Here is a 17,934-nt window from a genome sequence, read left to right as displayed (position 1 = left end):
CAGATCAAACAACCATTTTAATTTCTTTTTACAATCACATATCGCTACTGAAGCATTTTCTTTACAATCAAGGGCTTTTAAACATGTTATTATATAAGAAACACCGTTGGTTCTGGAGGATGGCAAATGAGCCTTTTCAGATGGCCGTACATCAAAGAGAGAACGTCCTTTCCTTCGGGAGTCTTTGCTTCTGGTTGCGAGACACGTGCAGCCTATACAGGCATGTCCATAACATCACTTCCTCTTCATTAAGTTGACAATCGGGGAAATTGTTTATACAGGCAAAGCTAATTCGTTTAGCCCCATGTACGATTGTTTTCGTATTTGAACTGTTCTTTGATTGTATCGAACAGGCTTAAACTACGCTGGGTTCTTATTGTACCAGATACTGCAATACTTAAAACCCTTGTGTTGGTTGAGGTACGTATGGGAAACATCTATGTGAATATATAAGCGAGTGACTGAGTAAATTGGGGTTTTGTTGTTTTGAGGTGAGTTATTGGTACTATCACTGCGTGTCAGCGTGATGTAAGATGAAGTCAAAAGTGACATAGGTTTACAAACGAGCACGGAGTTAATGCTGAAACTCCAATGGTCCTAATCAGGACAATCTGGATTTCGAAACTACAATCAGCGGATCCTGGAAGCAGAGCGTGTTGCTGCAGCATCGTCCATCCAAGTGTCACGATTTTATCCCCATCTAAGTGTTATATATTGTGTAACGATTTCTTTCCTTTGATACACGTTTTATATGGTGGCCATGTATCTGTACGGGGTACGCGATTCACAGAACTGACCCTGAGCCATGCCAGGATTCCCTGGCCATGGGCTCGCATGTCAGACTCCCCCGGGTTACGATTCTTGCTCTATCAACGCAACGTACTCTGGGTTTCATTAAGTTGTTTAAATGGGAAACGTCTACGACCAGTGAAATTAGCTGACGTGAAGCTGGATTCGGTTGCACTCAGCAATATTCCAGCTATATGACGACGGTCTGTAAATAATCGAGTCTGGACCAGACAATCCAGTGATTGATATCATGAGCATCGATCCACGCAATTAGTATCAATGACATGCATCAACCAAGTCAGCGAGCTTGACCACCCGATCCGGGTAGTCGCCTCTTACGACAAGCATGGGTTGCTGAAGACCTATTCTACCCCGGATCTTCACGGGACGTAAATCTGGAACGCCGTGATATAACTGAAATATTTAAAGTGGCCTGAAACCCAAACACTCGACCGTCCCCCTTGTCTTTGTACAGTGAGTGAGTGAGTATGGTTTTACGCCGTTTTTAACAATACTCCAGCAATACCACCAGGGACACCAGAAATGGGTTCTACCCATTGTACCCATGTGGGGAATCGAACCCGGGTCTTTGGTGTGACTGGGCCACCCGTCACAGAGACTAGGAAGGACGATGTTAGCCAGGCTATCGTTGGTTATCTGAAAGTCTTTGTCGACCGACAAAATGAGTTGAATGAGTCACGATTATGCAGATTAGACACACCGTTGTTCATTTTGTTCAACACGGATTACGACACTCCCAATACACCTTAAACACATACACAGACCATTTCTATTTACCGTTGTCATTTATCAGATCAGAGTGTTATAAACTTTTTGGAGCACATAGCGAGCGAGTTGGGTTTAACGCCGCTTTTAATAGTATTCCACTTATATCGCGGCGTGTCAGCTTAATGTGGCAGGGAAGCCCGAAGTGATGCAGGTCAGACTTCTACACCGGTGAAACCCACGAGCACGGGTATGGTGCTGACAAACCTAGGAATATAATCGGGGTGAACCGGGATTCGAACCCACAATAATAGGTTTCTGACGTGTCCAGGGGATGCAACTCTGCACAGCGAATCGCGGTGCTTCAGACGACTGGGCCACCCGTGCCCAATTGAAGCACATAATATATACTGTCATGACTGATCCTATTCAAGGTGAAAACGTAATGTGAATTTATTATGCATATGTAGGTTCTTTCAAACGATGCAAGGGGGAACGGGTGGCTCAGTCTTCTAAGGCGCCGCGATTCGCTGTGCAGAGTTGCGTCCCCTGGACACGTCAGAAACCTATTATTGTGGGTTCGAATACCGGTTCACCGCGATTATATTCCTAGGTTTGTCAGCACCATACCCCTGCTCGTGGGTTTCACCGGTGTAAAAGTCTGACCTGCATCACTTCGGGCTTCCCTCCCACATTAAGCTGACACGCCGCGATATAAGTGGAATACTATTAAAAGCGGCGTTAAACCCAACTCGCTCGCTATGTGCTCCAAAAAGTTTATAACACTCTGATCTGATAAATGACAACGGTAAATAGAAATGGTCTGTGTATGTGTTTAAGGTGTATTGGGAGTGTCGTAATCCGTGTTGAACAAAATGAACAACGATGGGATATAACTGGAATACTGTTAAAAGCGGCGTTAAACCCAACTCACTCACTCAAACGATGCATGTGTTTTTCCCAAGGAATGAAAACTGCGTGGAGAACTTAAGATGCTGAAATATATGTTAGAACCAACTGCACACGTGATGTTAACTCGGGGATCGATTAAAACAATCACTGTGTTTATTTTTTGCCCGGATGTAACCTACTTAACAGTCCTCAAACCCGAGCAAAACACGCCGTTTCAAAACGATACATGCACTGATTGAATAATGTTCGGAAACTGGGTATCTATTTCAAACAATCAACTGGACGTATCTGCCAACGACCAAACACACAAACATGTCGATTCCCCTTCTGCACACGTGATTAGGTGAAAAGCCACCACGGTTTACTGATGGGGAACCTAGGACAGCGTTATCACTTCTGATGCCTGTTACAAGGCAATGAAGCCAGCGTCTTCTTGTTTGCTGCCAGGATTGTCTCTTGCTTTCCCTCTCAAGTAGTTTACCCACAGATCGAGCGTCCACACTTTGGAGGAAATCTTTCTCAAGAGCTAGATCAAAGGGTTAGGTTCCTAGCAGGGTTCTTCAACCTTCGCTCTGACGACTATCCTTCAGCTGCCTCCCAAAAAGCCCACCCGAGCAGAAGGTGTTCCTCCTCTAGGACCAAGGGGAGAAATCGGCTATAACGGCATTGATCAACGGAACAAAGTTTAATGAAGCGCAATGGGAACACTTATCCCACTCGTTATGTGGTAAAAAGAGGGCATATGAGTTTGTTATGCTTCGGCCCGGCCCCTTCAAGCCATAAGGGCTTAGTATCGATTAGAGAATCAACAGCTAATGAAGCTGCGGTGTGATAGAGGCGGGGGATGAGGGATGGGACATAAGAGGGGGGATGACAGTGGGAAGCGTTTGACAGGGGGAGTCAATGTCTCTCACATCTGTTATGTATCCACAATCATGCCAGTCTCTATATTTAAGAATGCCTGAGAATATATATTTTGGGAGAAAATGGATTAATGTGAATCTCGTTATAGTGTTATGTGTCAGTGGGTTAGAAAAAATGAGGAGGACATTCCCGCGAATAGTTGTATCACCACCTACTTAGCCCTGTCAAACATAGAAGAGATCTGTTAGCATCTGTATTGATGTATGAACGGGGGTGATGGATATCATTACGGTCAGAATTTGAATGAATTTAAGTTTTACACTACTGTCGTCATTCAGCAGGAGAGCCCAAACTGGAGTTCACACATTTTACAAATTTGGCCGTGGTCGAAATTCTGTTTTTATCATTTTCAGTCAACGCTTTAACCAGGTGGCTACCTCATCCCCCCGATGGAATATGAAGAAATGATTTACATTACATACAAGTATTAATTAAGAAATATACGACTCGTGGTTGTTGATTATCGTCCAATGAACACTGCAGGGAGAATAAACCACTCGGGGCGCACTATGTACAGCCTCTTTAAAGATGATGATGAAATGTACAAGCTTTAAAAATATTTACCCGTATTTTAATAATGATGACTCCCTAAACAGAACAGACCTCGGCAAGTCCATTTTATGCACAGGTGGGTATTTCCCACACATTCTCACAATCCTCACGTCGATAACCTGTACCTTTTCTCCCAATACCGATTGTCATATCTCTCCCGTTTTTTGATGCAATCGTTAGGCCATCGCGTTTATCTGCGTTGCCCAGCTACATCTATGGGGAACAACAAACGAGACACTCCCCTCTCAAAAATAACGTCGTTCAATACTTAGTATACGACGTCATCAAGTTGCAAGCGCATGTTCGAAGCTCCAGAAATGACTTTATGATAGAACATGGTTTCGTAGCCACGAGTGAAAATATCTCCTTTTCCCCCGTCACGAGATGAGAGAAACATGATATTTCACGAGACATATGGAATATCCTACTTATATATTCTTTTTCTTTAGATATCTTCCGGAAAATCATATTATTTAATTTAATCCATGTTTAGTCTTGAAACCAAATCACAGTAAATTATCTGTATAGTTTCTGAACAACTAGCATGACCAGTGTACAATTATTGCATTTTGTAAAAACCCGAGGCAAACGTAATATTTCCAGCATTTCTGTATCCAAAGTACCAACCACACCACACCACACCCCCACTACAACCCAACCCCACCCCACCCCTGCCACACCCCTACCCTTTATATATCCCACACCCCACAAACATTCCCACCCCGACACAATATGAAAGGAATGGTCCCTACACGACGAAGTGAAGATATCTTCATCACCAAGAGCTGCCTTGCTGTTCCTTAGCTTTGGCTACGTGTTTCACCGAGTCAATGTCTTCACCCACAAAAAGACTCGTACACTTATATTTTACCATTCATAAGTTTCGCATGTCGTTGTTTTGAATTCAGCAGCCTATTTGTATCTTTCACCATCATTCAATAATAATAGAGGCACCTTCTTCCTGGTACCAGAAACCAATGATTGTGGGTTCGAATCCAGGTTCGCCCCAATTATGTTTCTAGGTTTGTCAGCACCATACCCGTGCTCGTGGGTTTCACCGAAGTGGTAAACGTCTTCACCTGCATCACTTGGGGCTTTTAGCTGACACGCCGTGATATAACTGGAATACTGTTAAAAGTGTCGTTAAAACCCAACTCACTCACTCACTCTTTCCTGGTTAAATCTAACTTGCTCTTCATTAGACACCCACGTCATAGAGCCTACGATTAAACCAACACTAGTTGATCTTGTAGTTTTATGCAATCAAACGACACAGTTGCAAAACCCCAACAGGATCATCTTTGAAGTGACGACACGTAATGTTTGCTCAGACACTGTAATAGCCTTCAGAAACAAAAACCTCTGTTGGAACAAGCGCGGCCCCATTAGCGAGACATGAAAGGGTTTGTCTGCTACACTCTACCAGTCTGCAGACATCCTGATCTTCGCATGTTGGCCACGGTAAATGTTGTTAATGATATCAAGCTATTCTGTACGACCATATAGATTTTGACGACTATCGATATACTCCTGAGGAGACACACGCATACATGATTATGGTTATATAAACCAAGATGTCCACTTTGGATAAACAAATTACAAATGTTGACGTATTGATCACGATCGTAACAAGATAATCAAACTAATTACATGGTTTGTCCTTTAATCTAAGCGTCCTTTAGACAGAAACTAACGCCGTGTCTATGAAGTGATCTTCATTTCAAATGGTTGTTTCCGGTTTATTACATCGCTTATGCACTTTCATTGACAGTTTGGCAGCCTCTGTCCGTTGCAGTATAGACCTACCGTTTAATCAGACTGTTTTTATCACCTGGTATTTCATTTCGATAATTTCAAACATCAATGTTTCCGAGAGATATTTTTTTTTATAATGTCAGTATCCACAAACACGTAATGGTTATTACATTGATAGGTTTCTGTAGATTTAATCCAGCTGATTGCGTTTATTGAACGTTAACACTTAAATGCTTATTCCGATGCCACACCAACTGTTGACACATATGTGGGACAATCACATTCGCAAATACGAGAATTGTGATTCAAATACTTACACAATATCCACTTTAAAGGGGGCGGTGGGGTAGCCTAGTGGTTAAAGCGTTCGCCCGGGTTTGATTCCAACATGGATATGATGTGTGAAGCCCATTTCTGGTGTCCCCCGCCGTGATATTGTTTGAATATTGCTAAATACTCACCAACTCACCCACTCATCTTACAGGTCAATTTACAGGTCAACTGTTTGTCAGGCTCTGTGACTTTGTTTGTTTTGTTTAATGCTGCACTCGGCAATATTCCAGCCTTATGGCGGCGGCTTGTAAATAATCGAGTCTAGACCAGACAATCCAGTGATTGACATCATGATCATCGATCTACGCAATCGGGATACGATGACATGCATCAACCATGTCAGCGAACCTCTTACGAAAAGCGTGGCATGCGGAAGACCAATCGGAACCCGGATTTTCACCGGGGCTCTGTTACTGCGTGTCACCGTACTCGAAATCGATTCAATGCTCTTCCTATCAACAACAGTTTTGCCTGGCCCGTGAGGAAACATGGTGCAATTCCCTAGTTTGACTTGTACCATATGTTCCCCTGTTTTTTCCTATCAGGTGAACAATTGACTTGCCTTTGCATGTGTTTGTGACGGGTGCAACCGGTGGGGTAGGATACGCTCACCCTTTCGCGAACACCTGGTATCATCATTATTTGATAGTGATTCGTAAACACATGCTCATGATATAGTCGGAATCGTACAATTGACTCTGCTTTGTGAAGAGATTTCTATTGAATATGGAAAGGGTTTTGTCGATTTATTAATTCGAATATATTGCTTACTGTGACACAACTTTATATATGACACAGCTGTCAGTCAAGTCATAACCTTGTCTCTATTGTTTTGAATTTCGGACTTAATGACATTTTTAATGGCGGTATGCATGAATATTGATTTGCTGGACTATAAATGAAAACATATTACCATATGTAAGTGTCTGTGACCCATAACATTAAAATATCTGAAACGTCGGATGTATATACCAGTGCCATTTCGGATATAAAGTGGATTTAAAGAAGATGGATTGAGTTCAATTATTTAGACCAGATGCCTCATAAATCCCTACAGCTGTCCAACGAATGGACTACGCTGATTTAATTGTCACAGAAATACACATCTGTTCGCATTGTAATTCACTTTCAGACGATGTGGCAGGTGCATATTGGTATATGGGACATATTCCGATGTATGCTGCTTAGCTATGTGATTCAAATGATAGCGTAATTGCGTTGTTTGTGAAATTTTGTTTCGGCATGAATGTAATTTGCTTTTATTCCAACAGCTACTGTTGTTTTCAAGTTGTACAGTGTTTCTTTTCATTGTCAATAGATGACTTTTTTATTCAGCATGTAACGTTTGAAATACCATTCGGTGTTATATAACTTCTTTAAGTATGTGAAGAATGCATCACAATTCGAGTTGATTACATTCTAAACTCTTTTCTTTCTACAATTTTGCTTTCTTTAAAAAGAATATTTTATTTGGTTGTAACAGTGAGTGACTGATTTGGGTTTAACGCCGCTTTTAACAGTATTCCAGTCATATCACGGCGTGTCAGCTTAATGTAGGAGGAAAGCCCGAAGTGATGCAGGTATAAGACGTTTACCACTTCGGTGAAACCCACAAGCACGGGTATGGTGCTGACAAACCGAGAAACATAATCGGGGCGAACCGGGTTTCGAACCCATAATCATAGGTTTCTGGTGTGCCCATGGGACGCAACTCTGCACAGCGAATCGCGCGCCTTAGACGACTGGGCCACCCGTGCCCCCTGGGTTGTAATAAACTGAAAAAAAATTATCGTTTTCAAAAGTACTTTTTACAACAACTCAATATAACCGACAACCGTAGAAAGATATGCTACATTCCTGTAAACTGGCTTGAATGTGATGGTAGGGCATGACACCTGACGCCATCATCGTATTACACTGTGACAACAGCAACAAAAGCCAGCGATCTTCTGTGGTTGATATCTGGAATCAGGATTCAGGAAGTTACACTATACAAGCAACATACTGCTTGTTATTAAGGTAGTATGAAGTATTAATGAGTCGCTTCATACATGTAATCAAACTAAATGTCATTTGTTATCGCACTATTGTTTAAACATTGATATCCAAGGATCAGCCATATTTCCGCTTTTAATGAAAAGAGTTTCTCGGTAGAGTGATATCATCCTTAATGCTTGCAATTAAAGTAGTAAACTATAACATACTATCATCTGTCATGGCTTCACTAAATCACCTGACTTTGTCCAATAATCAACATATGTTTCTTTCCGTACGTAGAGGGCCATAGGCCTATATACACGGATACTACTTTATATATGTTACAGGAAACAAGTATAATCAGTGATTAAGTCTAATAACTGGAAATTTCAGTGATTATGTCTAATAACTGATTCACTCGGTGGTTATGTCTAATTACTGAAATCTTCAGTAATTAGACATAATCACTGAAATGAACCAAGGTATTTTATACTTGTTTACTGAAAGCATATCCTGCCTTGTTTTTATAATAACTTGTGAGAAGGCTTCATAATCCTGTCCTAGGCATATCTCCTGTAAACAAACAGAATCATGTGTTGTAACAACATTTGAGAAGGCTTCGCTAGTTGTCCATAGCAATCAAAACACAACATGCTTCTCTTAACAAGAAAGAAGCATGTACTATATTACGTTGAGTAATAGTCGGCCTTGTGCACGGCGGTGGCGTTTAATTTATATTTATTTTTTCTGCACATTTGTGCCTAATACTAATACATGGGCATGTTTCTTTATCTAAGTGTAAAAGTTATTAACAAAGACTGGAAAATATATATAACTGTTTGTTTCTATGTTTGTTTCTTTGTTTGTTTGACACCAGACTCAGCAATATTCCAGCTATATGACGGCGGTCTGTAAAATATCGAGCCTGGACCAGATAATCCAGTGAATAATATCATGAGCATCGCTCCATGCAATTGGGATCGATGACATGCATCAACCAAGTCAGCGAGCCTGACCATCCGATCCCGTTGGTTGCCTCTTACGGCAAGCATAGTCGCCTTTACGGCAAGCATGGGTTGCTGAAGATCTATTCTACCCCAGATCTTCACGGGTCGATTTACATTTTTTAATATCATTATCAAACTGATACAATTCGCATACGTTAATAAATAAAAGCGACAAAACCCTCCACCAGAAGAAATCTCTGCTAAAAGAAATCGACTGTACGATTCCGACTGGATCATGAACATGTGTTTATGAATCACTGTAGTGATGACACCAGGTGTTCGCGAAACGGTCAGCGTATCCTGCCCCACTGGTAGCACCCGTCACAAACACACGCAAAGGCAAGTCAATGATTCACCTGAAAAACACACCAGAACATATGGTACAAATCAAATAGGAAATTGCATCGAACATCATTTTTGTCAATCAATTTGAAAATGCCCTCTTCATGTCTACAATAAAACCTTTTGAAAGCTTTACATAGGCCTTGAATGTTGCAAACCTGATCAAACAACTTTTGAGCAAGAGTCGTATGACGCTCTTTTAAATCTTGGTAGTAAGAACCTGCTTGATTCTACCTCAAAGGTTGTGAAATGTAAACACCAAAGGCTGGAGCTGCTGGAATATTAGTCTACGTAAAGAAATAGTTGACTATTGGAAAGTTGAAGTCATCCCTCTTGTCATACAGTATTGTGGAGCGGTTTTTTTTTGTCCCTCTGAATCTTTATGTAAAGATCTAAATATAAAACAGCCGTGGTTCAGGTGGGTAAATCAAACGAGATCAGATCATCGACATACCTGAAGCTTAAGTTAAACTGAGAAGTATTGTTTTCTCAGTAAACTACGGGTGGTATTTACTTTTATTTTTGATCAATTGTCCTGATCCTCTGAAAAGAGATATATGACCGTGTCTGCGGTCACAACGTTTTGTAACAAAAGACCCAAGGGTCAAGGAGTGAAGTTTTTCCATGAGTTTTTTCCGTCTTGTGGAATAGTGGTTTACAAAGTTGAAATATCTAATGTTTTGACAGAATTGAACTTGGTTCTTTTCTGAGATTGCTAAAAGTCAAGCAAATCCTTTGAGTTTTTTGAGAATCCTCATGGTATTAATTCCACTTGTCTCAAATACTTTCTGTGAATTTTAAAAAAGTCCTTACTTGATTGTATTAAGGATTATGGTTAATCTTTGAGATAGGAATTTGATGGTACATTTCCTGGACCGAGCAATAAATCTCTCTTTGTGCGGATGTTAAGGAGCTTTGGAATCCAATACAAAAGAGGAATGGACTTATATTCAGGTTTTAGAGTCAAAAGTTAATAATACAGAAATGTATTGGATGAAGATAATGATTAACACACAAGTACATATCGTTTAACCTCTGTGTGTAAGAGTTTATAAACTGTGAATTAGAATTTACAATACGTTCATTCCAGTCATAGCCATAGACCCGTGAAGATTCCGGGGTAGAATTGGTCTTCAGCAACCCATGCTTGCCGTAAAAGAAGAACTATGCTTGTCGTAAAAGGCGACTAACGGGATCGGGTGGTTAGGCTCGCTGACTTGGTTGATGCATGTCATCGATCCCAATTGCGTGGATCGATGCTCATGATATCAATCACTGGATTGTCTGGTCCAGACTCGATTATTTACAGACCGCCGTCATATATCTGGAATATCGCTGAGTGCGGCGTTAAACAACCAACCAACCAACTATAGTCATATGATTGTTAAACTTAAAATGAATAATCTGTCGTCTATAAAAAAGAACAGAATTGCCTTCAAGTTCGAAGGAAACAGCTGCAAGATTGCTGATGCGGCGTAAAAGAACATTCACTCACTCACTCACTCACATTCAAGGCCTTTCTGATCAAACATGTTTGCATCTGAAGAATGGCAAGGTGTCAGAAGCTATAACCTTTAATGCGCTAAGTACTAGCAAGCGAGTCCATGTTTAACATCAACAATCTCAATAACGCCACCGAGAGAAAAGAGATGAATAATAGATTTAACAATAAAATCATTACACTCTCTTCCAGAGAAATTATTTTGATATTGTTTCAACTTAGTAGCAACAATCGTTGTCATAATTCATTCATAGGACAAATGTGCAGACAATGATTATACACTAAATATCTGAAACTCACATTTCTTCTCCAAGTTAGAAAATCAATGTTTCCCCTGCAGACGATAGACATGCGTTAATTCATCACATCACCCCGCGACCAACACCGGTTTTTAGGACAAACCTCAGTGGACAAAAAGCCTCGAGTTTTTACTATCGATCATTCTGGCAAGCACATTTAGGGTTACATTGGAACACCTCTCACGTTGAGAGACACCGACGTCGAAACCTTCAAACCATCCGTCTGTGAACGTAACAAGTCTTTGAGCAATTAGAAGATTTATGTAGAAATGTGCACCCTGTCTTCGATAAATCCTTGCTTCTTGGTAGCGATGGCGTGACAACTAACAACACTGTTTCAATATTTGTTGTTCTGCCTCAGCGGACCGTCGTCCGTTGAATTCGTTCTATTTCGAGTAGCTCTGGTATTATGGTAAAGTGGTTGCTCCTTGTGAACACCTTGCATTAATCCTTGTCAATTACTGACTTGTTTTGCTGATTAATTGAGGGAATGTGTGCTCGAACGAAAGGGAGACAATGGAAAGTGTTCATCGGAGACGAAATTGCTTACAAAACGTATTTGGGATTTGTAGGACGAGCCGTGGAAGTAGTATTATCCTTTGGGAATCTCACACGGTTGTATTCTGCCATGGTACTATACATTGCTCTCTCTCTCTCTCTCTCTCTCTCTCTCTCTCTCTCTCTCTCTCTCTCTCTCTCTCTCTCTCTCTCTCTCTCTCTCTCTCTCTCTCTCTCTCTCTCTCTCTGTTTTTGAATATAACTTTGCAATCATGACCCACTTGTGAATATATCAATTTGGTCTCGTCGCTATATGGCTGAAATAATTCCGATACGAAGTTAAATGTTAACTCCCTCACTCGTCACACTTCTCTCCCTCCCTCCCTCCACAACCTCTCTCGTCACTTTTCTCTCCCCTTCTCTCGCTCTCTATCGCTCTATCTCTCTCTCTCTTCTCTCCCTCCCTCCCAAACCTCTCTCTCTTCCCTATAGGAGTTCAAAGCTTAGCACTGCAAGGTACGTGCAGTTGACTTACAAAATACCTCAACAAGTCACCTCAAACTAGTTCATCTTGATCCATGGTTTTACTTGGAAATAGTATCACCTAAAATACATCGAAAACGGTACTGACCTGTCTACTTAGCATATATTGCCATAGTGACAATCGAAAACAAATGAAAACAAATGTAGAAGACTAAACCATTAGGCGTCCCATCAATATACTGGAATGGAGCTGACGTCTGTATTTATAAATAAATTACCATTTCTTGTAGTTTGCATTCAATAGAGTGCATTATCAAACACTCCTGGAAACAAGACGCGCCATGCTGCACACGACCATGTAGTCTGGGTCATTCGATATACAACATAATATGCAAATAACTTGCGTTATACGTGCACGTTATGAATAAAAGAGTGATATTAATGGGTTCTCAACGAGGTGAAGACATTTTGTATTGCTATGTTTGTTTTTTTCTTAAGTATGGATTTTATAATGCGTTTCATATAGTTGTATGCGTTGTTTGCGTGTGTGCATGCGTGCGTGCGTGCGTGTGTGTGTATGTGTGTAAAATTTGACAATCAGAAAAGAACACACACACACAAATAAACAAATAAACACACACATACACACACGAACAAACAAAAAAACTCACACACAAACACACACAGACACAGACATACCAACATGCACACACTCACTCACACACACAAACATACTCTCACATAAAACACACAAACACACAATTAGAAATAAATATACATCTCTTTGTTATGCCATTGGGCATATCATGTGATTGTCACACAAACACACATAAACAAACAAACACACACACACATATATGCACACAAACAAGTAAAAACAGAGCCACAAACACGCACACACTCACTCAAACACATCCTCACACAAACACAAACGCGCGCGCACGCACACACACACACACACACACACACACACACACACACACACACACACACACACACACTGATCCGGCACTACATTTAAAGTTGTTGTGATTGTTATGCTGTCCATAATTTCTTATGTCAATGTCGGGTATACCAGTTACGAGTGGGGGCGGTCGGGTAGCCTAGTGGTTAAAGCCTTCGCTCGTCACGCCGAAGACCCGGGTTCGATTCCCGACATGGGTACAATGTGTGAAGCCCATTTCTGGTGTTCCCCGCCGTGATATTGCTGGAATATTGCTAAAAGCGGCATAAAACCATACTCAGTCAGTCAGTTACGAGTGCTAAAACTAACAGTAAAGTCCACTGATGTTTTATTCAATGGTTTTGTCTCGGATTTCATATAATTTGTTATGAATAACTTCTCTTCATCTTTTTGTCAGTTGTATTATTATCTGTTTTCAGCATACATCCCACAAGTTGAAGTCTCACAGCAGTCGCCACACGTGCTGAAAAGAGCGGTAGGTTCACTATATAGCAAATATAAATCCATAGATACGTCAGAATGTCCAAAGTTCAAAGCAAAAGAACACTAAGATTACTTATTGCATAAGAATAAAGTGCAAAATGTTGATACTAATGTAATTTCATGAAAACACACTTGTGTTCACTTTGAATGAAATTTCGTTTTTAAAAGAAAATCGATACACAGAAAAAAAACATGTTTGAGCATTGTCCGGATCCATTATGTTAATTAACATTGAATCAACTATAATCCATAGACAGTTAACACTGCCCGTTCGTCTGGATATTCTTTAGCGATGGAGGCACATGTTTCGTTTTCAAAGTCAATTAATAAGCCGTAAAAAACTACCATAGAACAAATTAAATTCAGATGTTATATCCAGCTGCGTTACATTGATGGCAGAAATCTCACAGCCAAAACAAACACACATTTATCGCATATGTATAACATGAATTTGATGCACAAGATCAATGGACTATTGAAACCAAAAGTTTTAGAAATTATTTGTTACAGTAAATTTCATTCAGAAAACATGTCTAAGTATTTATGATTTTTGAAAAATATGATAAAAACCAGTAGAGGCATTGGGTTCATTGCCAGACATGATCAATTCGAAACTATGCCTTTGGCCATGTTAGTCAAGATTGTCAGTTCTGCATGTGTGCTCGGGAAAATTGTACCTTTTCTTTATAGATTAATATAATGTTTCAAGTACCAAAATGATCATAATCGTGGCGCGTTCCCTCCCATGTAACCGCTAAATCAGTACAGAGCGTAGAGAGTTTGAAAGAATGTGTTTACTTTTAACTCTGTTCAACATTCTCGTATTTGACCGGATTGCAATATGTGATCAGAGAAATTTGGATCTTGTGTTAATCTCTGTTATCATCGTGTCTCATTGATCCATTGTATGTTACAGCGTGTCATTATGTCCAACACGCATCTGATATGCGTTATTAGTGAAATGTACTACATGACATTACGTGTGTATTGTTCCTTCACGTGCTTGAATGTCGTAATTGTGTCTACTGTCAGAACCAGTGCATCTCATAGTTTTGACATGTGCAATGTCAAAACCAGTGCGTCCCGTACTGTTGAAAGGTGTGCTGTCAAAAACCAGTGCGGCCCCTACTGTTGACATGTCTATTGTAAAAACCAGTGCATCTCATAGTTTTGACAGGTGTGCTGTCAAAACCAGTGCGTCCCACGTGGTTGACATGTCTATTGTCAAAACTAGTGCATCTCATAGGTTTGACATGTGTGATGTCAAAACCAGTGCGTCCCATACTGGTGACATGTTTACTTCAAAGCCAGTGCGTCCCATACTGTCTTGTCAAAACCAGTGCATCCCATACTGTTGACATGTTCACTTCAAAACCAGTGCGTCCTATACCGTCTCGTCAAAACCAGTGCATCCCATACTGTTGACATGTTCACTTCAAAACCAGTGCGTCCTATACTGTCTTGTCAAAACCAGTGCATCCCATACTGTTCACGTGTGCACTGTCATAACATGTGCAATGAACACTGTTAACATGTCTACTGTCAGAACCAGTGTATCCAATACTCCTATGGACGTAACTACTATTTGTGCTGTTTTCACACACGAGTATTCATTGTCAGAAAGCTTTATTGTTTTTGACTTTTAATAACGTTTGACAACATTGTCAGAACATACTCTGACTCCTGCAAGAAACACTAAACTTCAGTTTATAGTAGGTAATATTAAAATGTTTTCATCCAAATGACAAAACAAGATCCGTTAGTATGCCGGTTTAGAATAGGTTCCCAGCATCCTAAATGTGTGTACTGGACGCATAAGGCGACTTATGGTCAGGTTGGTCAGGTGTGGTGACTTGGTTGATTGTGTGTCATGCTATCCAATCGCTGGATTGGCTAGCACAGACTCGATTATTAACAGACCGCGGTCATTCAGCTGGACCACTAACATCAAACATAGCCAAAAAATCAAAATGACTAAAATGCAGAAATGTAACTATGATTCAATTAATTTTTATACGTCCACATTTAAGGCATCGTTTCTAGTTGTTATGCTCAGTTCCCAACTGCAACCAGTCAGTTTCCTGTTGGCCAATCAGTTAACACAAATTCGTTTATTAATTTCCTCTCGACTTTTTTCTCGCACTCGACCTCGAAAATGAGCAAGAATCATTTTCATTGTCTGTTTGCAATAAATGTGAAACAAATAGTATTTGCTATCTCTACCATTTGACGGTCTTCCAGCCCAAGGCTACGAGAAACACTCAAATGAAAAATGGTTGCTCCTAATTATATCAAGAGTTCTTTACTGTGTATAACCTGTAAAAAAAACCTTCAACATCAAAATGAAACGCAGGTATCTGTGACAAAGGGTAGCCTTCTTTGTCGAAGGTAGTTTTTGTTTCTATGTACGGAGTAACTAACACTCGTTCCCTCTGTTTCCCCACCTCTGTTTAGTACATGGTAAGTAGGACGGTTCTACCTAGGCACATGTGTAGCCATAGCACATTGTCGGCACATTGCACATAGCACGTTGCACACCACAAGGCAACGTAACTAGATGCTTGTGATTCTATATTATGCCAACGAATATATTTCCTTCTATAAATCAATAAGTGTTGAAGTTGCCTTTATAGTTTCGTAAAATGAATCACTTGATAAAACCACAACGTATTTCATACCATGCAAATGATGTCCACTCCTATAATTTGATTGTTTTAGACAAAAGAGCCAGGAAACCCATAAAGAATCACTTTTAAACATATACTTTAAAATCACGTTAATCCAGACTCCTAACTTTCGGAAACCCTATTTCTGAACGGTTGGTGTCTGGAACGTCAACACATAATTTGAGTGACGTTACGTAATACCCATGATCCCCCAATCCCAACAATTTTACTGGCAACGATGACGTCTGGATTTGTTAAATGCCACACTATATGTGGTTCAGGTATTGACCACTCCCGTAACCCACCCCCACACCCACCCCCTCCACCCCACCGCCCATCCGCAAACGTATTATCCCTTTTCGCTGAAAGACAATTATAAATATTTTCTTTGCAAAAAATACCTAGGTAAAATGGTGCAACTATATTCGTTGGCATGTTATCCGTAGAGAAGTGGCCTGTCCTTTTTTGTGTAGCTAGTAACATCTTTATATAATTGTCTTCATACTAGGGCCTTGTCCCGGTGAGTGCGGGTTATTTTACCCTGTTTATTATATACTATCTATTCTTTTTCAAACTACATCCATCCACATATATAACTGCATGTAATCGTTCAGTTCAGCCATATCGTTTTGAAGTATATTAAAATTGAAATGCATCTGTAATGGCCAGAAGATACGTCATAATCAATTCTCTTGCATTGATGCTTAAAATTAATGTGTTTATACTGAGAGTTTTTTAATATGGTGATTGTTATCAAAGTATCCTTACAGAACATTAAGTTAATATGACGTTTTTATACAGTACTGATACTAACGTAACGCCAAGCTTTAAATTGCATGTTGAAAACGGTCACACCCACTGTTCCTATAGATTGTCCATATTGACAATAATCTATCACTTCATTACCCTCTGTTTATGGTGTTTGATGTAAGTGTTATTCCCCTGTGTGACGCGCACACATATCGCAAAATGCATTGAAGACGATTTTATCATCAAAGACAAGGGCCATCGATCGACATCAGTGTAATGTAATTTTATAAAACCGTCTCTTGTTTGTCAAATGTCTGTTCAATTATGTGTTCGGTGTGATTATTTCATCGTGTGTGTGAAATCCGTGGGTTTTTCAATGAAAAACGCTGGGGTATGATGAACGGGACGAGGATAATGGATCTTAGCGATGTCGTATGTGTTTTTATTACCCATAGGGGTTGGAGGAGCGAGGGTGATATTTTTGGCAATATTGTCAGGTGTGCATTATAGCGATTCTCAATCAATGCTGATTTGTCAGTTATAGTGATTCGAGTCTTATGATACGTTCTGATCTATATTTGCAAATTATTACATATTTCATTCCTGTTATCTTCTGAGGTTGATATATGTTTTTAGGACTTTCAGAATGTCACGGGTGTGCCAATTATGTTTTTTAAGAAATATTTTAAGAAAAAAAGGTTAAACTTTAAATACATGTACTGCCTAACAGGAATGATACAGCATCACTACTTCTCTTCTGAATTATCAAGTTTATTTGGCACAAAACAGTGAAGTATTATTTATCGTTACTCAGCGATATGCTATTTATAACTTGTTCACCCGAATCATGTCTATTGGCTTTCGACGATTGTGTCGAAACGTCAGATGAGTGGAACTGTTACAGTCGAAATGACTTGGAATTCGCTAACCATATCATATTCACTTTCTTGTATATATATAAGAAGAGTGAGTG

At 40.1% G+C, this 17,934-nt stretch overlaps 1 protein-coding gene across 1 annotated transcript in view; it reads left to right on the top strand.

Annotated features, from left to right (window-relative positions):
* Window positions 1–17,934, top strand: part of LOC139461596 (uncharacterized) — an 85,546-nt gene that overhangs the window by 52,349 nt on the left and 15,263 nt on the right. Inside the window, exon 2 of the mRNA XM_071243071.1 lies at window positions 13,482–13,537. Within this exon, the coding sequence (XP_071099172.1) occupies window positions 13,482–13,537 (56 nt within the window). The remainder of the gene's footprint in view (window positions 1–13,481; window positions 13,538–17,934) is intronic.

The sequence above is a fragment of the Haliotis cracherodii genome, unplaced genomic scaffold (assembly GCF_022045235.1).
Source record: "Haliotis cracherodii isolate W230 unplaced genomic scaffold, xgHalCrac1.p SCAF_15, whole genome shotgun sequence".
Classification (NCBI taxonomy): Eukaryota; Metazoa; Mollusca; class Gastropoda; order Lepetellida; family Haliotidae; genus Haliotis; species Haliotis cracherodii.
This window is presented reverse-complemented; position numbering and strand designations above follow the sequence as displayed.